Source organism: Sturnus vulgaris, chromosome 23, assembly GCF_052056855.1.
Source record: "Sturnus vulgaris isolate bStuVul1 chromosome 23, bStuVul1.hap1, whole genome shotgun sequence".
NCBI lineage: Eukaryota > Metazoa > Chordata > Aves > Passeriformes > Sturnidae > Sturnus > Sturnus vulgaris.
In genome coordinates, this window is record NC_142265.1 from 8909024 (window position 1) to 8930788 (window position 21765).

The window sequence follows — 21765 nt, forward strand, 5'->3', positions numbered from 1 at the left end:
GCCGGGGCCGGTCAGCCCTGGCCACGCGGGGGCGGGACGAGCCGACACCGGCCGGGGCGGGGACACGGCGAGGCAGGCGGTGGTGGACAGCGGAGCGGCGGAGTACGGGAAAGGCTGTCGGACCGGGGGAGTGAAGGTGAGGAGCCGCTGGCATGGGGTGAGACCCTCTCTCCCTTTTGTGCCCCAGGCGACCGCTGCCCTTGGGGAGCCTGTGGGGCTTAGGTCACCGTGTCCTGTAATGCAAGGACTCCCTAGTCCTTGCTTCAGGGGCAGCTTTGCATGTGGTGGGGGCAAGAGAAAGGGGCTCAGCTGCCTTGGCCCGTGTCGGGGCCAGATGTGGGACATGCTGAGGCTCCCTGGGGTGTCCTAGGAGGGGCGCAAGGAAGGAGTTGCAGACAGGGAAGTAGGAAAAACACGGTCAACCATAAAACCAATCATTGCACAATGTTTTGGTGGTGTGTGGGTGGCGTGGGAGCTGGTTCTGGATCCCGTAGTCCACGTCAGTGGTGGGTTTACTGGTGTGGGAGCCCTGAGAGAGCTCAGTATTGGACACCAGACAAGCCAGACAAGGTTCTCCCATCCCCAAATCCTGCTGCAGCTCATGGGCAGTCACAGGAGGAGATGGTGCTTGGCCCATGGCCACCACTGCTGTCTCTGACACCTCTTGGGGAGCCTGGGAACGGTACTGGCCTGGCTGGATCCTTCTCCGTGGCTGGACCTTGTTTACTCCAGCTTCCTGCCACACTCCTGCCACAGCTCCTTCAGCTGCTGTCAGAAAGCCAGAGGAATCTGGCAGTCCCAGAAGGTCCAGCTGCTGTGCTCAAGGGCCACTGTCTCTCCCACTCCTCCAGCTGCCCTGCAAGCCTCCAGCTCTCTCTGAGCACTAGGCAGAGGCTGCAGGGGGCAGGTCCCCTGGCTGAGCACCACAGGCAGTAGCAAGGCAGCGCAGCCGGGTACTTTTTGATAACTCCTCGTACATTTGGGTTTGCTGTGTGTTGCCATATGTTGGGACATGTGGGGCAGCAGGAGCAGGATGCTGTGCAGGGGGATGCAACCACAGGATTGCATGGCAAGGGATTCTTGCTGGCAGCCAGAAAGAGGAGAGTGACCAATGCCTGATTTGGAGAGGTGATGTTCACCCCACTCCTCCCCCAGCAAACAAAGGACTGGGTGATGGGTTCGTGCCAGGGCTTGGATTCAAGACCCACCAAACCCATCCTGTGTCATGGTCCCCAGGACATTATCGGTGGGAATTGCAGATGCTCCTTGCTGAGCTGAACCTCTGGCCTGCAGGTGAGAAATTGTCATTTTGATATGAGAGCATTTTGAGGAGCAGCTCTCTACTTCGCAGCCTTGTGAGGGGTCTGGATGCACGTGCTGATGCTGGGGTCGGTGCTTGAGCTGCAGCAGTGGTTGGCTCAATGCATGGCTCACCGGCCCTTGGAGCTGGCTCGCCTCGGGAAGGGCTGGGTGCAGTAGGCGGGGCTGCACGCCCTCCCCGACCTGAGCACATGGTGAGCATCCACCAGTCTGTGGACACCCTGAAGCTGGCAGGGCCTCGGCCGGAGCACAGCTGTGCTGCAGGGGTGCGGGAGCACTTCGCCTGAGCGATGAAATCAGCGGGTGTGGCCAGGATTCCTCGGCTCCCGCCGGAGGTGGCTGGTGGGTGATTTATGGTGGTGTTATTGTCAGGATCATGGCGTTGTCCCAGCAACTGCAATGCAGCCCCCACCATCCCTCGCCTGGGTGGGATGGGGCTGGCTGGGTCTCCCCCACTCAGTTGTCAGCCCTAAGCCGGGAGGCAGCAGCCAGGAGCAGGCTCCTTACTCGCCTCTGGCTTTATGCAGGAGACAGGCTCCCACTTCGCAGCAGTCCGGCGGAAAGGCCGGTTGTTTACCAGGGCAGAGGGTGTGGGAAGGGCTGAGCACACCCTAAGTGCATTAGCAGATGGGGAGCAAACAGGCAGCCAAGTTGGCTGGAGGCTGCGATGCTCCACTGTGTGCACCCGTTAGCTCGGCCACTCAGGCTTCCTTCTGTGACTCATCCAGCCAGCCACAAGTGGGGATGAGAGGCCATGCAAGGGGATGCCATGCGCCTGCCTCTGCCATTCTGTTGCTTCATCCCAGCATGGCTGATACTGCATGGCATGGCCTGCCAGTCTGTGCTCCTTCATGAACATGGGCTGAATGCCCATGCCCTGGCCGTGTCCTGGCCAGTGGCACGCAGTGCAGCTCTGGAGTCTGCTGGTACCTGATGTGGGGTGAGTCAGGATGTGCTGTGCCCAGCTTGGGTCTGGGTGGGCAACAGCAGGTCAGGCAGGAATGGATCCCCAGAGCACCCTCCCTGTGGGCTTGGGGCAGGCAGGCAGATTACAGCCTGTGGGCAGTGGGATGCAGAGGCTCCCCAGGGCACGGTGGGGCAGCATGTCTGTGTACAGCCTGCACTGCATTAGTGGCCCCTTGCATCAGTGGGGCTGGGCATCCTCCCAGGTGAGGCTTTGGGCTGTGCCAGGTGAAGAAAGGGGCTTTTGTCTTCCAGGAGGCCGGGGCTGAGTAGGCAGCCCTGCGCAGGGTGCACGAGGACCTTGGGCTGTTGGGTGGTAACCGAGCCCGACCCCTTGGCATTTGCTGCCTTCACCGCTTCCCACGGCGGAACAAGCGGCGCGTTCTGCAGGCGGCGGCGGGAGAAGAAAGGCCGCCTTGTCCGTCCGAGCAGTGGGGCGCCGGCTGGGGCGGCCGCGCTCCCGCCCCGCATTCCTACAGCAGAGCCGGCTGGAGAGGGGCTGCATCCCCGGCAGGACGGGCTGGGGAGACGCAGGCGGTCCCTGTGTGTTGACGAGACAGGTGAGGGGCTCTGTTGGAGGGCAATGTAACGGGACTGGGGGCACTGAGAAGTGGTAGAATGCTAGGGTCACCCTCCAGCTCATGGGCAGGCAAGTCTGCTTGTGGAGTGGGGGGTGATAGATGGAGAGTTTGGGCAGCAGGAGGTGGGCGGAATCGGAGACAATCCCCCAGGTGGCCGGCATGGGGGTCCTCGATGGTTCCCAGCCGGTCTCACCAGTACAGATGTGCTGGGAAGGAGTTAACACCGGCACAAGACCCCACCCTGGCCCCGCTCCCTTCCTATGCAGCAGCCTGGCCCCTCCTGGCTTTTCCTCCTTCCTGAGCATTGTGACGGGACGTAGGTGTATGTGAGGGGCAGGGGCTCGGCTGGGCTGCGGGGTCTCCAGATGCTGGGAAGTGCAGCACCCCAGTGCCTGGGGAACATGGGCACCCTGCCGCGGAGGGTCCCGCTCGGCACCAGGACCAGGCGGCAGGTAAGGAAGAGCAGGGATCCTGCCTCTGCAGCCGGTGAGCACTCGTGAACTGCTCTCGGGGTACCTTCTCTCTACGCCCCAACCTTGCCCCAGCTGAGCTGTCCCAATCCCAGTGGTGTGGCTGTGGTCCCCCGGAGCCCTTGCTGTGGAGCAGCCAGCCTGCTGTTGCAGAAGACACCCGGGCTTCATCCCAGTCCTGGATCCCACGCTTGGTGTTTTCCAGCGTTTCATTTTTTCCACAGTGCGTAATAGCTGTTCACTCGCCCCCGCAGCTGAGCCCAGTGCTGGCCGAGCGGGGGCTGGCGGGACAGTGGGCGATGCTGGCGACAGCCGAGCCCGGGGCTCCTCCTGGCGGCCCCGGGACCGGCATCTCCTAACGGCGATGGAGCACTTCCCATTTACGCTACCTGGGAAGGGTTAAGCCCCAGTCAGCTAGTTCAGGGCGGAAGGGAGGGACGTGGGGAGCAGCAGACGGTAAATTTAGATCCCCGGAGCATCCCGACATGGCGTGAGTGCCGGGTGACGGAAATTGTTCCTCCTCGAGTTGCCTCCCACTCACGCAGAGAATGTGTGGCAGCATGGCTGCTCCATGGGTGGTGGCCCTGCCTGCTGGCCACGGGCCTGGGCCACATGGGCAGGGATACGAAACACTCAGCTGGGCTTCTGCACTATGAACTGCTGCTGGACTGTGTGGGAGCAGAGGCGTGTGCCTGGGTGCCAGAGCTGGGCACTGGTGGCATGCACAGGGGTGTCCTGGTATGCCATGGGTGGCAGGCAGGTGTTGCTGGGGACAGTCAGAACCTGTGCTTGTATGTGCTTTTCCACTGACAGCCATTGGAGTCTAGCTGCCCACAGCGCTTGGCATTTAAAGCATGCATTTCCAACACCATGCCCCCAAAACTGAGCCCATGTGTACTTTTCCTTCTGGGACTGTGTCTTGTCCTGATGCCTGGCACGTGGGTCTCCCCGAGTGGATGGGGATGTGTGTCTAGGTAGGATGCATGCCTTGGCAGGCAGGGATGCTCACTGGCTTCAGGCAGCTGCTGACATGGTGAAGACAGGAGCTCAGGACATTAATCCTCTTTGTGGCAAATGCTAGTTTAGAATGGGTAGGGTGTGTGCTCAGGCTGCTGTCCGGGATGTGCAGGAAAAATACATAAAGGCCATGCCCAGTGTGGTCACTCACGCTGCTATTCTGTTTTTTTCTGGCAGCCTGTGTCCAGTACCATCCGACGTCTCCAAGAAGGCACCATGGAGGCATCTGGCAGGACCCCCACCAGCCCAACCCACAGAGTCCAGACTGTCATCCAGGTGAGCACACAGGACCACTCCTCAGTCTCAGCCAATCCTATTACGGGATCCTCAGCAAAGCCCATTGAGCTAAGCAGCTGGCAGCTCGGATCCTCTTAGATGAAGCCCAAGCCCCACGGATCTCCAGCTCCCGCAGCAGCTCATCTCTGCTTCACGGGATAGGTAGCACAGGCAGGAGAGCCCTCCTCTCCTGTATCTTGCTGCTGGACAGTCCCTCTGGCATGTGGCGGTGCCTGGGCATTGACCCTGGCTATGTGGCCATTTTGGAGCAGCTCAGCCAGGTAGACAGTGCAGGGGAGCGGGCTGTAGCTGTGGGAGCTGTGAGCATCCCTCCCTCTCCTCCTACAGAGCAGCCCCCTCGACACGGGCAAGGGGCTGAAAGTGCAGACAGAGAAGCCACATTTGGTGAGCCTGGGCAGTGGTCGCCTCAGCACTGCCATCACACTCCTGCCCCTGGAGGAAGGTGAGTGCCAGGGGGTCTCCATGGGCACGCTGGTGACAGAGACACTGAGACGCCCTCTCTGATGGCAGGGAGGACCACCATTGGCACGGCTGCGACGGACATCGTCCTGCAGGGCCCCGGGCTGGCGCCCCAGCACTGCTACATCGAGAACGTGCGAGGGACACTCACCCTGCACCCCTGTGGCAACGCCTGCGCCATCGACGGCGTGCCACTCCAGCGGCCCACGCACCTCACCCAAGGTAGGAACAGGCTGTGGTTCACTGGAGCCTTTGCCCGTGGAGTTGTGCTGTCGAGTATTGGGGTGCTTGAGGAGCCATCCAGGAATTGCATATCCCAGCTGGCATACTCCTGGCCACTGTGCTCTGCGGTGGGAACCTGCCAGGTCCTGACACAGTTTGAGAGCTGGCTTTGCTGCGTGTATCAAGTGAGGTGGGAAGGGAAAGACCCGGGCGGGCTTTGAAGAACAGCGGAGATGCTGAGCCGACTTTGGGAAGGGAGATGACACAGGAAAGCACCTTAGGTGTCCTCCCCACGAGTGGCTGCCGGGACACTGCTGGTCTGCCTGCGTGGCTACAGGGCTTGGACGCGGCCGGCCCCGCACGGCCGCTCCCAGGGAGCGTGGACAAAGCCTCAGGCCCGTCCCACGCCATCCCCGGCTCGAGTCTCGTTTCCCGGGGAGGACCCTCGGGCGGGGCGGGCGAGGCCCGGCCCCCCGTCCCTCCCCGGGGGCGGTGCGGCGCTGCCCGGGCGGTGGCGGCGGCGGCGGCGGGGGCGAGGTGAGTGCGGGGCTGCGGACCGCGAGTGTCCGCGCCGGGCGGGGGGTTCGCTCCCGTTCCTCCGCGGGCCACAGAGCCACCATGTCGCCCGCAGGCGAAGGCTCTGCGGGAGCCCTGCGCCTGTCCCCGTCCCTCCCGGGAAAGGGGGACCCACCCGCCTGGGCGCTGCCGCGGGCGGCCCCCGGGGGACAATGGGAGCCACGTGGCCACCGGAGAAGGCTCCGGCACGACGGCCCGCGGAGTCCTGCCGGGTCCCGCTGGTCCCGCAGTGGCAGCGAGGGCTATGGTAGGCTGCGGGGTGCGGCAGGGATCAGCCGAGCCGCCCATCCTCCTGTCCCCAGGGGCAGGCGGGGACAGCATCTGGGCAAGGCCACAGCGGGATGAACTACGGGGCTGTCAGGCCGACGCTTGTGGTGAGGATTACTCGGTTTGCCGGAGCGACCTGTGGCTGCACTGGTGCCGGCACGTGGGGAAGGCACAGGGCAGTGATGCTTCTGTCCGGGACAGCCATTGCCAGGCTGGGCGTCGCTCTGCTCCCGGCAGGCAGGATACCCTCGTTGAGCCGGGCTTAGCAGGACTCTGTCCCGCCCTGGTGCTCAGACAGGGGAACCAGGCCCCCGCGATGGCGATGGCAGTTAGTCTGTACTGCCTATCTGCTCGCTTTGCTTCGAGCTGGGCTGATGGGTGCTCCAAAAAACACGTCCCCTCCGGCGAGGGATTTTCAGCAGCGGCTGTTGGTGCGGAGCGAGCCTCTCCCCAGAGCCCTGGCAGGCGCTTCAAAGTGGGGTGTGTCGGCAGCAATCCGCCCTCCCGCCGCCTGATGCTCCCCGCTGCCAGCACATGCCTCCTCAGCACCACGGGCAGCAGGTGAACGGACAAGCGAGCGCCCACGGCTCTTCTCCCCTTCCTGAGGTGCCTTCCTCCTTGGGGCTGCTCGGCAGCCTTGCCCCAAGAGGGCTGCTGCTTTGGGCCAAGAAGAGACGCTTTGCAAGCAGGGACAGGAGCTGTCTTGTCTGCAGCTGGCAGCCACGCAAGCCCTGGAGTGCTGCCAGCTCCCCCGCGGCCCCCGGCGGGGACCCCAGCTGTGCCTGCGCCTGAGATGCGCTGCCGGCAGCTGCTGTAGTGTGACCTGGATTTCAGCCTCCCCCTAAGCCTCTGCTGACAGCAGGAGCCCGCTCCCTTCGCGGGGGCCAGCAATGCCTGACTGCCTCCCTGTGCTCTCCGGCACCACTCTGATACTGCCGGCTAGAAAGCTGAACCTTCTCTTTTCTCTCTCCCAAGGGTGCACCATCTGCCTGGGCCAGTCCACCTTCCTCCGCTTCAACCACCCTGCTGAGGCCAAGTGGATTAAGAGCATGATCCCAGCGGGGAGCGGAAGCCCATCGGCTCTCTATGGGCTACCAGGAAGTAGGTGACGTAGGTGACCCCCCCCTTGTCCCAGGTGGGGCAAGGCAGATGCTGAGGTACTCCCTGACCCATGCTGTCAGCCTTCCCAGTGCCCAGTGCTCTCCCAGCCCTGTCCTGTTGCACTCAGGAGTGGGGCTCACACCCGGCTGTGGTGTGCCATCCACCCCCTCAGCATGGCATGGCAGCTGCACTGGTATTTGTTAATGATTAATATCACCTCAGAGAGGTTGACTGTGGGGGCACTGAGGCACGGCTTTCATTTCTGCCCAGCCTGGCCATGGCAGAGCCATCGCCCGTCGGAGCCCCCCCAGCTGCCTGAAAGCGGGCGTTTATGTGCTGGAGTGGCTGTGCTGTGGCTGTGAAGGCCATTCTTCTGGCTGCTGTCCTTCATCTCATGAGCTTATCTTGCTGTGTCTGCCTGTCCGTGGGGCAATGGGCCAGGTGCCAGTACCGTGCCCAGTTCCCGGGGATGTCCAAATCTCCTGGGCTGGTAGCCCTTATCCCTGCCCCAACCAGCACACCCTGGCACGGGGAGAGTAGCTTGGCTGCCTTCCCGTGCCACGTGTGTGTTGGGAAGGCAGCATGCCTGCAGCTGGGGGACAGGAGGAGGGACACGGGGAGGTGCTGTGGCCGAGGAGCATCATGCAACCATGCAGCATCCCATATGGGCCCTGCATGCTCACTCTCTGCCCTGGACTGAGTGGGATCATACTGACAGGACCACAGCACATCTTTGCAGGCACGAAGGCAGTGCTGGCTGCTGTGAGGGAGTTGCTGGGTGCCAGGGGGTGACGCAGCCTGGGTGGCACGCTGTCCTGGCTGGGCTCCGCGCCTGCTGCGATTCGCTAATCCCCTGAGTGACAGGCACATCGGTGCTGCGCAGGGAGGACGGGGCAACACAGGCAGGGGCACCCTGGCCGAGGTGTGGGGAGGCTGTGGGCGACATGGTGGCGGGTCCAGACACGCTGCAGGTCAGCAGGTTTTTGCTATTGCATCTCTGACTCCTTGCTGGGAAGCCAGGGTGTGCAGGGGGCGAGTGGTGGGTGCCAGTGGGTGGTGCGGGCAGCTGCTCTCCAGGGAGTGGAGCAGGGAGCTGCGACGAAGGAAGAGAGGCTGGGCTCTCCTCTCAGGTTTCTGTTTCCTGGGTGATGGGGCTAGCGGGATTCCAGCCTCCTTTCTGTCCCGGCTCCCCAGCTGGAGTGGGAAAGGGTGGCAGCAGGGTGCAGCAAAGAGGGGCTGCAACCCACCTCTGACTCTTCAAGGCTGCCCTGTAGGACCCAGCCCAGGCAGGGACTGCGGCAGTCACACCGCACTGATGCCTGCTCCTTTGTTACCCTGCAGAATCCGAGGCCCTGGTGAATGGTGGCCGCCAGCTGTCAGAGCGTGGGTGTCACAGCCACAGCTCCCTTGTCAGCTCCATCGAGAAGGACCTGCAGGACATCATGGACTCGCTGGTGCTGGAGGAGTCGGCATCCCCCAGCATGCAGAAGCCGCCTGCCTGTGGCCTATCCCCCCTCTCCCCTGTGGTGAATGGGGGTGGGCGCTGCCTCCTGTCCCCTCCACCCAGCCCTGGGGCTGCCTCAGGGGGCTCCAGCTATGAGAACTTCTCTCCCCTCTCCTCCCCAGCCAGCAGCAGTAGCTACACCAGCCCTTCACTCAGCAGCCAAGAGCACGGCCCAGCCGTGCCGCCCCCACTCCCACTTCGCTCCTCCAGCTACAACCACTCTGTCCAGCCACCCCCTCTTCCTGCTGGGGGTTCTAGTGAGCCTTGGCCAGCTGACAGGCTCGGGGACCACCGGGTGGGCAGCCCCCGGCTGACGCCCAGGGCGGTGCCGCGGCCACGGGTGGCCCTGCAGGAGCGACCTCCCAGTCCCTTCCGGGAGCCACGGGACTGTCTGGCCCCCAGCCGGCAGCCCACCAGCAAGACAGTCCCAGAGGCCCGGTTGCAGCCCCCGGAGAGCCCACGGGTGGCCCGGAGGAACATTGAGAGCATGCGGGAGCTGCCTCCCCTGAGTCCCTCCTTGTCACGCCGGGCTGCCAGCCCACGGGTGGCCCCTGACACCCCCTCCCCACAGCCCCGGCTGGGCAGGGACGTGCCTGGCAGTCCCCGTGCCAGGCGCAAGGGCCCAGAGGAGTCGAAAGGTGCTGGGGGTTCCTCACCTCCAATGCTGGCAGAGAACCCCACACGCCGTCCCAGTTTCAGTACGTGCCTGAGCCCAGCATATGGGCTGGGCTCCCCAGCTGTGCCCTCGCCCCGGCAGAGCCCCCGCGCCCCTAGGAAGCCTTTGGGGGACTCACGGCTGCCAGCGGGGTCACGGGAGCGCAAGAACAGCATCACTGAGATCAGTGACAATGAGGATGAATTGCTGGAGTACCATCGGCGGCAGCGGCAGGAGCGGGTTCGGGAGCAGGAGATGGAGCGCCTGGTGAGCCTTGGGGCTGGGAGGGGATACATGTGAGTGTGGGACACCCTCTGCAATTACCTGTTGTCATTTGCTGCTTTGAAACCTGGCCTTTGCCTCTTGGGGATTTGTCACAGCTGCCAGGCTGCTGGCTTATCCAGGGGGATTACGGCCAGGAGCAGCAGTCGGTGCTCAGCAGCTCTCCAGGAATACAAAGCCCCCAAGTTACAGCAGCCTGTGGAAGTTGGTGGGGCTGGCATGACCTCAGGGCTACTGGCTGGCCACAATGGTGGTGCGCCTGCCTTTGCAAAACTCTCCACATCTTGTCCATCCCTGCCAGGGCCCATCTGCTGGTGGTGGTGCCATGACTCTGTGGACATTGCATCTATATTTAGGGCTGATGGAGTTTTAATGGAACTGACATCTGCCTGGATGAGGTTTGCTGTGTCTCTGCCAGCCCTGGAGGCCAAGCTGCCAGGCCGTGTTTGCTCAGCCCTGACTCATGCCTGGCGCAGGCAGCCTGAGTCACTGCCTGGAAATAGCGGAGGTGCTCGGCAGCCGGCACTGCTGCCTGTAATTAGTGTGTCTCAAGCTCGCAGCACATCGTGTGCCTGGCTCTGGTGTGGGGTCGAGCTGGCTGCATTGTGCTTTGTAATGTTGCCTGCCCATCCCGGTGTGCCGGCCTGTGTTCTGGTGGCCACCATTGGCACAGGGTTCTGTCTGCTCCTGTCACAGCATGTGCTGCATGGGGACCGTTCTTCCTCACAGGAGCGGCAGCGCCTGGAGACCATCCTGAACCTCTGTGCTGAGTACACCAAGACAGATGGCACGGAGCCAGGTGACATGCACAGGCTCCTGGCTGGTGACACAGATACTGGCCAGTGGGTGCCTAGGGGTGCCATGGCCCTGGACCATGCTGTTGAAGAGCTGCAGCAGAGGGAGAGCCTGGAGAGGTCGGATGAGGAGAACCTGAAAGAGGAGTGCAGCAGCACTGAGAGTACTCACCACGAGGTAAGGGGACAGCTGTGCCGTTCTGTTACCATGCCATGCTGCACTGTGCCATGCCAATCAGCCCTCTCCACAGCACGAGAAGCTGACAGGCCCCCGGGCCAAGGAGGCGCAGCGGCTGGAGGAGGAGCGTGCCAGTGTCCTCGGACGCCTGGACCAGCTGAAGGGCCGTGTCAAGGAGCTGGAACAGCAGCTGCAGGAGACATCGCGAGAGGTGAGGGGTCAGGGGACACTGCTGAGTCCCTTGCTGCTTGCTGCCCTTACCAGTCAGCACAGAATCCTAAGGGTATGAGCTAGATCCAGCTGGAGCAGCAGTCCTGACATTGCTTTGCCTGTCCAGGCAGAGATGGAGCGGGCGCTGCTGCAGGGTGAGCGGGAGTCAGAGGTGGTGCGGCTGCGGCAGGAGCAGGAAGCAGTGCAGCAGCTGCAGGAGAAGCTCTCCAGCCTGGACGCCAGCATCCGCAAGGAGCGGGACAAGGTGACCCCAGTCACAGGTCCCCATTGTCACCAGCTGTGCCATACCCTCCCTGGCACTCACAGCCAGTGCTGCAATGCCTCATGCTGCAGCATTCTCCTGCGGACATGTTCTCCAGACCCTGGGCTCTGCAGAGGCTTTGGGGAGCAGCCCCTGTGGTTTGTGTTGTGGGGGGATCTGTCTGCCTGGGCTTGGTCAAACAGCCCTGCTGGAGGAGAACCAATGCTCAGGAAGCATTTCGTCTGCTGCCTGTTTCTCTGGCAGGGAGACTGTGGTGTGATGGCTGCTGCCTGCAGTGGGCAGTGCCAAAGCAGAGGCCTTGGCACTCCCTATTACCTGCCTTTGCTAGGGAACTGCGTCTTGCAGCAAGTCACCTCATGCTGCTGCACCTTCATGTGTGCTGGCGGCTGTTGCTGTAGTGTTCTGCTTGCTGGAGGTGGCTGGGAAACCACTGCAGGTGTTTAACTTGGTGGCTTTAGAAAGGGGTCCTGGTCCCCTTCCCCTTGATGTTGTCTGTGGTGCAGTTATGGTCTGAAGGCACCCATGACGCTCTGTGTGTGGCATGTTTGTCCTAGCTGCTGGTTGCTGGCTATCCCACAGCCTTGCAGGCAGTGTGGCATGGCCTTGGAGAGCTGCTGAGATCCGGTTCCCTGCTGCCTGAGGCCATCATCCCTGTGCAGCCTATGCCAAGGTCCCACCAGCTGCTCTGTGCCACGGTGATGTGGCATCAGCATCCCTTGGGGTCTGGCCAGCCCCATGGCTGTGAGTGCCAGGGCTGTCAGGGTGCCTGTGGCCTGGCAGAGTGGCCATTGGTGCCTATGAGCGGTGCTCCTACAGCATTTGGGGTTTTTGTTCTGGTTTGGGTCTTCCAGCCCTTTGTAGGCATCTTCTGTAGCCAGGGACAGCCTCATGCAGAGCCAGGAGAGGAGTGCAGGGAAAGCCCTCTCCCAGCCTCTCTGCTGACCTAACCACCCACTTTCCTAACCCATCTGCACTACTAGCACTAACCATACCTGCTCTGAACTCTGCTATCCCCTCTGACATCTCTGCATGCCCAGGAGCCCCTGGGCAATCCACAGCTCCTCTCCTGGGGCACCTGCATTTACTAGCCTTGCCTCCCTACCAACATGTCCCCTCATAGTCCCATTTCATGATGTCCCATCTCTGTGTGGAGCACAGGGTTCCTTGCAGCAAGCATTTCTCAATGCCAAGCCCCTATATGGTACTGCCAGACCTATGGGAGGTGGTTCCCCTATGCCAGTCCCATGTTGCTGGCCCCATTTTACTGCTCCTGTGGCCAGGCCCCTCATCCCAGGCCCAGGAGTGTCTGCTCTGCTGCTGACTCGTCATAGCCTGAGCATCTCTTGCTGAACCACAGCCTCCTGTTTTCACTGTTGCCCCATGGGCTTCTAATGGATGAAGGTGGTCCATGCCCTCAGGCTGCATTCAGGACCTGCAGATCTTAACTGGCAGCAGTTAACAAAGCCAGTTTGTGGTTATTGTGATGCAGCTGTGTGCAGGATTGGGATGACTTGAACCATGCTGTCAGCATTAATCTTTTTGCTGCTTGCAAATTTGTTTTTGGAAGCACAAAGCTGAGGTCAAGGGTTGGCTGTAACCCCTCTAACACTGCTAGGTCCGGGCTCCTGTGTCTCTTGATCTCTCCATCCCCCTGTAGCTGCCAGGATGCTCCTTCTCCTGAGCCCCCTCTGTCTCCCGCTGAGCCCCTCTCTAACTCACAGCTTCTGCATGGCGTCCATTTGAGAAGTGTGTTTTCTCTCTTCCTTTTTTTTTTTTTTTTTTTTTTTTTCCTTTTCCTTCTTTTTTGTTTTGTCTTGTTCTCCCCTGATTCAGGAAAGGGCAAAGGTTGATGCTGAAAGGAAGGAGCTAGAGCAACTCCGGGCGCTTTACCATGAGTCGAAGAGCCACCTTGATAAGTGCCCCGAGTCAATGCGGGAGCAATTGCAGGAGCAGATGCGAAGGGTCAGTGTCTCCCCCCACCCCTCCCGGACCATGGCCCACCTCCCTCCGCTCCAGCTTAGGCCAGCTCTTCCCTGCCAGCCGGGGCTGCACTGGGAGCGTCGCACCCGGGCTGGAGGCGGCTGGCACCGGGCACCATCGTCCTGGTAAGCTTGCCGCTCGCCCGGGCCCGGGGCTTGGGACCGGCTCGGCAGAGCTCCTGGGACCGGCTCGGCAGAGCTCCTCGGGACCGGGCAGAGCACGAGCATGGACCCTGCCCTGCAAAGGAGGGCAGGCTGGGGAGTCTTGGGGGCTGCTGCATCCTCATCTGGCTGCCTCCAGCTATTATCTGAGAATGTTTATTTACACAGTGATGTTGATCTACGTTACTGCTAGTCCTCAGCATTGTTTCGTGTTCTCTGGTATTTTCCGGAAGTGGTTGACTTTCCCCAGCCCATGGCTAATGCCTGTCCAGATAAACCCACATTGCCACAGCCTGCTCTGGCCAGGCACTCACATTCTTGATGACTGTCTGGTGTACAGTGGGCAGGGGGGTAATGGAGCGGCCTCTGTGTGTGGAAGCCTTCAGGAGCTAACACATCAGTGCTGTGTCACTGGCTGCCCGTCTTGTGGAGCAGGTTGAAGCACATCCCCATGGGGTGCATGGCACAATGGCTGCCAAGGTGGCACTGGCAGGCCCGGAGCTGAGTGCTGCCACACGCTGTCAGTGCATGAAGGCTGGAAGCACACACAGGAGTTTGTCCAGCATGGTGCTTGTCTGTTGGGACTTTGCCACCTGTAGGCTTGGTGACACAGTGTTGCGTGTTGGTGGTTACGCTGGCACATGGTGTTCTGCTACCTGTCAGGGCTCGGCTTTAGTCCATATGTGGTTCAGCAGGGGCAGCTGGTCTCCGAGAGCTGGTGAAGGCCCTGTCTGTGGCAAGCTCATCTCATGGGGGTGACTGCTCTGTCCTGGCCAGTTCTGGGTGCCTCCATTGCCACCTTCTGACAGCAGACACTCCTGTGTCTCATGTTTCTGGTGCCTAGCAGAAGGCAAAACTGCCTGCCTGCCCACACCAGGCACGCAGGATAGGCTTGGCCACCACCTCTAGTTCCTGGCCAGCACCAGTAGGATGTGGAGGCATGGCAGAAGGTTTTGCTATGGGAGACCTGCCTGCAGGATACAGAGGTACCCATCCAGTGGGACTGATTCACTCACAGTGCTCTTGTGTGTTCAAAGGAGGCAGAGGCACTAGAGACGGAGGCCAAGCTATTTGAGGACCTGGAGTTCCAGCAGCTGGAGCGAGAGAGCCACCTGGAAGAGGAGCGTGAGGCACGAGGCCAGCAGCTCCTGCAGAGCCGGGCTGAGTGCCACCGCAGCATCGCCCGCAGGAAGGTAGGGATGGAGGAGCAGCAGGTCCAGCGTGGCCGGGCTGTGCCCCATGGGTCTGGCATGGCCAGGCAGCATCCCATGGCTTGCCAGCAGCCAGCTCATCTCTGCTGCCTGCTCCCCAGGAGCGGGTGGCTGCCCTGGATGCCCAGGCTGCCCAGATTCGGCTTCAGAGTGCCCAGGAGGCCGAGCGCCTGGCCAGGGAGCGGAGCAGCGTCCTGCAGCTCCTGCAAAAGGTAATGCCATGATTGTGTCCTCCTGTGGGTGCTCGAGGCAGGGGACAAGATCATGCCAGCTCTTGACAGGTTGCTGGCAGGCAGGGTGAGCTTGGGGGTGACCGGCCATGGGGTGCCAGTAACCATCAGCTGCCTGTGACTTGTCACCCCATGAGCAGGAGAAGGAGAAGCTCGTGTCTCTGGAGAGGCGATACCAGCTCGTCACAGGTGGCAGAAGCTTCCCTAAAATGTCCTCGGCTCTCCGAGAGGTAAGTGGGTAGAGGAGGCTGTGGTGTTTAGAAGTGCTCTCCTAAGCTGCTGTCATCACTGAGGACAAGCCTTGTGCATCACCAGCTTTGCTCTGCAGCAATTCCTGCATTCCCAAGTACATTCTGACCAGAGCCAGGTGCTTCAGCTGCTCAAAGTGTCTCCATTGGCTGGTTGGGAGGGAGGAAGGGAGATGCAACAGAGCAGCACATAGGACAGGACTGCCTAGGGTCCCATCCTTGCTGGAGAGCAAGCGTGGGGATGTCTTGGTGCTGGTCCAGTGGACTTTTAGGTGGAAGTGAGTTGCCCCATTACCCTGCTCGTGGCTCTGAATGGGGAGCCAGAACCATGATGCCCTCAGGGGCTGTGGTGCTGCCTGCCCTGCTGCTGCTAAGAGGCACAAGATGGCAGAGTCCTCTCATGCCTGCCTGCAGTGGGACTCCTGCTGCTGCCACCTTGCTATCTGTGCCCACCTTGCCTACGTGATCTTTACCCTTCAACAGGAGATCCTCCACATCTCAGAACCTTATGAGCTGTTGGAGGGAACTAAGCCCCTGAGCCCCCTGCCAGCAGCAGCTGCCTCTTTAGCTTCTCCTGCCACCTACTCCTACCCCAAGGCACAAGAGGTAACTAACTAGAGGGACTAGCTGCATGCGCTTGCTCACTTACCCCTCCATGGCTGAGACCGCTTTTGTGGACTTATGTCGCCTCCAGGCAGCAGGTCAGCCCCACAGCAGCATGGCTGGAGCAATTATCATATAGCTCTCTGGCAGCTGTGCTCATTAACACTCAATCCCTGATTCCAGGTGCTCTCCTGAGCAGTTCCAGTTCGCAGTTCCTGCTGCTGCCCTTTGTTTTAATCCTGGTGTGGGGCACAGGCTTCCCCTTTGCTCGCTGCTTGCCATCTGGCTGGGCACTTCCTGACAGCATCCTGTAGGGTCCTGCTAGCCTGGCTTTCCCAAAATAAGAGCAAGTCCCCAGCTGTGGCATGTTTGGTTCAGAAAGGATGAGGAAGTGGATTTTTAGCTGGCTCAGCACAGCTTGAGGTGCCTTTATCCAGTATAGCTGCGCTAGGGAGAACTTGTGGCCAGTGACCATGAAGGACCCTGAGGCATCACTGCCCCTCGTAGGTGCTCAGCAAAGGTGCACTGAAGGCTGGAGCAAGATGGGTGCCAGCACACCCAGCCCAGCTTGAGCACCCCAAGGTGCACGGTGCTGCACACCAGGGACACCATGGGCAGCAGGGCAGGGCTGGGAAGGCAGTGTTGGGGCATGAATGCACAGGGAGGTTTGCTCTCACTATGTAGTCAGTGCCATGACGCCAGCACATTGGTCTAACTCTTCTCCTTCTCCCTTGCCGTGGATTTCTAGGAGTACATGAGGCTGTCTGACGTTTTCAGGTTCTGCAGTAATGCACATGGCCCCAGCCTGGACACTAAAGCTTCTGCTGCTGCCCCTGCTGCTGCTCAGCGCTCTTTCTTGCTTGCTGTAGCTCCCACAGCCGATGAGGTACCTGCCCCAGAGCATGCTCGGGTTTGCTCCCTCGGGTTGCATGCTGCATCCCAGGCAGCAAGGAAGCTGCAGACGTGCAGCCTCCCTCTGTGCCCTGGTGCTTGGAGCCCACATCTCTCTGGGGTCAGGACACTTGTCTGGCTGCATCTGAGTGGGGAGCAGAGGCTCGAGCTGCCCATTCTCCTTACTGGGATGCACTTCTTGCCTGCTCTGGATGTAGTGGCAGAGTTTGGGAACAGAGTGGGTGCCCAGCAGTGTGGTGCCCAGGCGTGGCCCTTTGTCTGTTGGATGCAGTCCTGGCTGCTTGTCTCAAGTGAGGAGGATTCAGAGCAGGCCTGACCCAGTGCCCAGCACCAGGGTGGCTGCACCAACTGCTTTTCGTCCCAGTATAATGAACTTTCCTATGGGGGTTGGAACTGCCTGCTCGTTCCTCTGTGCCTGCTTGCCCTAGCTCTTATCCTGGTTTAATCTGCTTCTCTCTGCCCAGTATGTGACCGTTGAGCAACTCTCGGGTATCCTGGGCAGCCTCCACACCCCTGCTGCTCCCCTGCTGGGCTGTACCCCTCTGACTCCTTCATCCTCAGGCTGTGCTGCTCCTCTTCCTCCTCTTCCATCTCTCCATTCTCCCTTCGTCTCTACAGAGGTTGGTGCCCTGTTTCCCTCCCTTTTGCCCCTTGCACTCTCCCTGGGAGGTGATGGAGATGCACAGGAAGGGGTGAGCTGCAGATGGAGCTGAGCAGCAGCTCAGACTCTTGACAGTCCGCACACCTTTGGCTGCAGAGCTGAAGCAGAAAGCAGCTGCTGAGGCACAGTCCCAGTGGGAAGCCCTGCATGGGCAGACCCCTTCCCCTGCCTGCTGCTCCACTGCCCCCAGGGCAAGGGGTCTTGGTGCTTGATCAGTTCTCACGTTCTCTTGAGTAGCAAACGGCTCCTGCAGCTGCTGGGACTTAGCCAGGGGGTGCACAGGATCCCCAGGGTTAACTGCACGTTAAGTTCTGGGGGAATGGTGCAGGCATAGGCAGGGATGCTTCAACCTCTTCTCTGTGCATCTGTCCCTCTTGCTGCATTTGTCCTTCATCCTTTCTCATGCAGCTTCTCTCTCCAGATGGAACAGCAGCTGTTGGGAGGCCCTGTGTGTCTCCCGGCTCTTGATTTAGAGAAGTGGTACCAGGAGGTTATGGCTGGCTTTGAGACCCCCTCTTCCTCTGTATCTCCTCCTTCTTCCCCTCCTCCACTTCCAGCTAAAGCTCACTCCTCTCACAAGGCTCTCCAGGTAATCCTGGCTCCCTGCTGCCAAGGCTCAAGCTTTGGGGCCACCGGTTGAGGCAAAAGGGGGGCAATGTGGGGATGTTCCTGTGGACCCTGTACCCTGGGTGCTGCCGGGGCCCTGGCTGCCACAGCAGGCAAAGGCAGAGCAGACTTGTGGCTTAGGGTAGGCAATATCTGCCTCCTCTTGGCCTGCATCCCTGCCGGGATGGCACCAACACAGAGCAGGATCTGGGGAGCCATCTGTCCAGGGGGGCTTCTACAGTTCCCCCATGTCTCTCTCACGTCTGTGTCTCTGTGCTCAGGTCTATCGTGCAAAAACAGAGGGTAGTGCTGGTGTCCTCACCCCTCGAATGAAGAGTGGGACCCCTTCGTCCTCGCAGCTCAACCTCTCCGTGCTGGAGCGCAGCCCCTCACCCAAGGTATGGCTGCCAGGGGGACGCAGGCACCCTGGCCATGGTTCACACATGCCCGGTGCCAGCCTGAATCCCCATCCTTGCAGCTGACCACCTGCTGTCCTGCCCAGGGCCCCCCAAGCCCGGCGGGCAGCCTCTCCCGCAACCTGGTGGCCACACTGCAGGACATCGAGACCAAGCGCCAGCTGGCCCTGCAGCAGAAGGGTGAGCTCTGGCTCTGCGTCCTGGCTCTGTGGGATGGTGGGACTTCAGGAGACACTATCCCCGCTGCCACTTGGGCAATGGAGAAGGGAGTCTGGCTGAGGGTGGCAACTACAGCAGTGCTCTGGCAGGATGCAATGCCTCTCTCACGGTCTCTTGCGTTTCCCCCTTCTCTTTCCTCCTGACCCCTCCACCTGACGGCCCATCTCCAGCCAAGCTGCTCCCAGCAGAGCCCTTGCAGCCGGGCAATCTACCAGGTAGAGACGTGGGGTGACTTGGACTGCCTATAGCAGCCCAGAGGCAGCAGCATGGCTGTTTGCTGGCACCTTCTGCCATACATAAGAGGGGCATGACCAGTCCAGGACCCCAGGTGCATTTCAACATCTGCTTAGAGACAACCCTGTGCATCCCTGACCCACTAATGCTTCTCCCAGCTTGTTCCTACCAGCCTGGCGCATGTGCCTCCCTGCTCCTTTCCAGACAGATTGTGGTGCTTGCCAGAGAGTTGTGACAGCAGCCCCTACCGTGCTTTCATGGCTCTAGCAGTGCCTGTAGTGTGTTCTGCCTGTGCCACCCCCTCCCCTACCATGATGCAGTTCTGAATGTGGCACATTTAATTTGACGTCATTTTCGCATGGCACAGGTCGGCAGGTGATTGAGGAGCAGAAACGGCGGCTGGCAGAGCTGAAGCAGAAAGCAGCTGCTGAGGCACAGTCCCAGTGGGAAGCCCTGCATGGGCAGCCCCCCTTCCCTACTGCCTTCCCCCGGCTCGTGCACCACTCCATCCTCCACCACCACCGTCCCCATGGTGCTGGACCCCGGGCTGAGGAGCTGGACCATGCATACGACACACTCAGCCTGGAGAGCTCAGACAGCATGGAGACCAGCATCTCCATTGGCAACAACTCTGCCTGCTCACCTGACAACATCTCCAGGTAACCATGGGGCCAGCTCCTATGGCCAGGGGGCAGCTTGCTCTGCTGGTTTGCTGCTGACTCAAGGTCCTTCCTGCTGGGGCAGCAGCTGTGGCTGTTTTGCAGTGCCAGCGGGATGGAGACTGGGAAGATTGAGGAGATGGAGAAGATGCTGAAGGAGGCACACGAGGAGAAGTCCCGATTGATGGAGTCCCGGGTGAGTGGGGGCACCAACACCATGGCTAGATGGCAAGCAGGTCTCCAGTCCCTGGGGCTGAGTGCCTGTGCACGCTGGCAGGAGCGGGAAATGGAGCTGCGTCAGCAGGCGCTGGAGGATGAGCGCTGGCGCCGGGAGCAGCTGGAACGCCGACTGCAGGACGAGACTGTGCGGCGGCAGAAGCTGGTGGAGAAGGAAGTCAAACTGCGGGAGAAGCACTTCTCACAGGTGTGAGATGGGCCGCCATCCCCCTCTCCCAGCCTGGACAGTGAGGCACACCCAGCTTGCTACTGATGTCCCAGCTTGCAGCAGGGAGACGTAGCTCTTGTCGGTGGGCTTTGCAGTGCTGTGTTGCTTTTCCAGGCTCGTCCCCTGACACGGTACCTCCCCATCCGCAAGGAGGATTTCAACCTGCGGCTGCACATCGAGTCCTCAGGCCACAACGTTGACACCTGCTACCACATCATCCTGACAGAGAAGATGTGCAAGGGCTACCTGGTCAAGATGGGTGGGAAGATCAAATCTTGGAAGAAGCGTTGGTTTGTCTTTGACCGCATGAAGCGCACCCTCTCATACTATATGGGTGAGTCCCCGTGCTGCCTCATGTCCCCTCCCCATGCCATCACCCACAGTCGACAGCAGTTCCCTCTCTTGGGCAGATAAACATGAGACGAAGCTGAAGGGGGTTATCTACTTCCAAGCCATTGAAGAGGTTTACTATGACCACCTCCGCAGTGCTGCAAAGGTGAGAGCTGGGCACTGCCACTGCTCCAGTGGGGGAGCCCCTGTGGGTATCCCCATTCTCCTGCATTGTTCTCTGTCACGCTGGTAGGAGGCGGTAGGGCAGTGCATGCCAGGGATGCTCCTGGAATGGTCCATGGCCTGTGATGGTGCCGAGGCACAGGACCCCAGTGCTGGGCTTTGTGGAGGGACAAGGAGGGGATTACTGGTGCTCAGAGGGGAACAGAGTGCTGATTTCATCCTCCTCTCCAGAGCCCCAACCCTCCGCTCACTTTCTGTGTCAAGACCCATGACCGACTCTACTACATGGTGGCACCGTCAGCCGAGGCCATGCGCATCTGGATGGATGTCATTGTCACAGGGGCAGAGGGCTATACCCAGTTCATGAACTGAGGGAGGGTGCTGTGCACCTGAGATCCACCAGCTGGATGGACTTCTGAGCATACCAAGCAGTGAGGAGCTCCTGAGGGGTCCCTGCTCCGCCTCATGCAAGGGCTGTGCACACCAAGGTCATGGACCTGCACTGGGCCCAGCTGGGTGGTACTGAGCGTTGCCTGTTCAGGCAAGGGAATAAGTTTTTTTATGTTGACTTTTTAAAAACAAACTTTATTGGAACAATATCAAAGTACTGAAATGTAAAAAGCTGCCAAAGAGCTGCTGGGGCCCGAGCTCTCTGCCTTGGGGAGGTGCTAGTTTTGAAGCTGATGCTGACACTTGCTGCCATAGTGAGGCCGTGCGGCCAGGACGTCCCACTGTGGTACTCAGACCCGTCTTTGTAAACCTTTTGTAACTTCGGATCGTTGTCCCCCCTCTGCCGGGGCAAGATGGGCACTGCCCAGTCATAAAGCATTTAATGAACCAGGCTATCCCTTCTGCGTGGCTTCTGAACTGGCAGCACGTTACAGACAGACCAGAGTCTGTCCCTGGGCTGGGGGGACGGACAGGAGGCACTGGGCAGGGGCTGGGGCTCCTAGGAGCTCACTGGGAGTGAGCTGAAGAGCACGGCATCGTGCATGTGACATTGTGGGGACCGCAGAAAGTTGCAGGAGGCGCCAGCCGAAAGCCATCGGAACGTCGGGACAGGGAGAGGCCAATGGAAGGGGCGAGGCTCGGAGGAGGGAGGGGTGTGGGGATGCGCCGGTCCCGGCTGAGTCCACGCGAGCTGTGCCAAGCCCGAGCCATTCCGAACCTGAGTCAAGCCGAGCGAACGCGGGGCCAGGGCGGAGCCTGGGGCGTGGTGCACACGGGGGCGCGGTTTGGTGGCGGCATGGCCCTGAGGCGCCTCTCGGCCGACAGGGGGCGCAGGCGGTGCAGGCGGAGCGCACGTGGCTCGGTTGCCGTGAGGCGCGCGCGCAGACGCACGCGTGATGCCAGCACGCTCGAGCTCAGGCCGGCCCCCGCGGCCCCGCCCCCGATGCTTTCGGCCAATGGGGCCGCGGCTCCCGTTCGTGACTGCTTCCGGCTTCCCCCGACGTGGCCCAATGGACGCTCGCGCGCTGCGGGATTGGT

At 60.9% G+C, this 21765-nt stretch overlaps 1 protein-coding gene across 16 annotated transcripts; it reads left to right on the forward strand.

The window, feature by feature from the left end:
- Positions 1-67: 67 nt before the first annotated feature.
- Positions 68-21122, forward strand: PHLDB1 (pleckstrin homology like domain family B member 1). Of its 16 annotated transcripts, none has more exons than XM_088177943.1 (26): positions 68-136; positions 4529-4627; positions 4976-5090; positions 5159-5329; positions 7148-7273; positions 8615-9699; positions 10444-10686; positions 10760-10897; positions 11024-11161; positions 13013-13141; positions 14358-14513; positions 14633-14743; positions 14902-14991; positions 15493-15615; positions 16361-16498; positions 16989-17144; positions 17607-17774; positions 18073-18189; positions 18270-18387; positions 18597-18641; positions 19028-19319; positions 19425-19515; positions 19597-19743; positions 19879-20098; positions 20175-20260; positions 20509-21122. In XM_088177943.1, exons 2-26 carry the CDS (start codon positions 4568-4570, stop codon positions 20647-20649), a joined length of 4404 nt encoding a protein of 1467 aa, XP_088034069.1. In that variant the 5' UTR covers positions 68-136; positions 4529-4567; the 3' UTR covers positions 20650-21122. The 16 variants fall into 16 exon arrangements, 15 of the variants coding, with proteins under 15 accessions (XP_088034069.1, XP_088034067.1, XP_088034068.1 ...); XM_088177941.1 differs by lacking the exon at positions 68-136 and adding an exon at positions 2710-2843; XM_088177934.1 differs by lacking the exon at positions 68-136 and adding an exon at positions 3208-3316.
- Positions 21123-21765: the final 643 nt, after the last annotated feature.

Excerpts from the sequence above, each read along its gene's own strand:
- PHLDB1 (XM_088177934.1), top strand. The coding sequence starts at position 3,230 with ATGCTGGGAAGTGCAGCACCCCAGTGCCTGGGGAACATGGGCACCCTG. Across the intron at positions 5,091-5,158 it reads ACTCCTGCCCCTGGAGGAAG|GGAGGACCACCATTGGCACG; the intron begins GTGAGTGCCAGG and ends CTCTGATGGCAG. Across the intron at positions 19,320-19,424 it reads TCACCTGACAACATCTCCAG|TGCCAGCGGGATGGAGACTG; the intron begins GTAACCATGGGG and ends GCTGTTTTGCAG.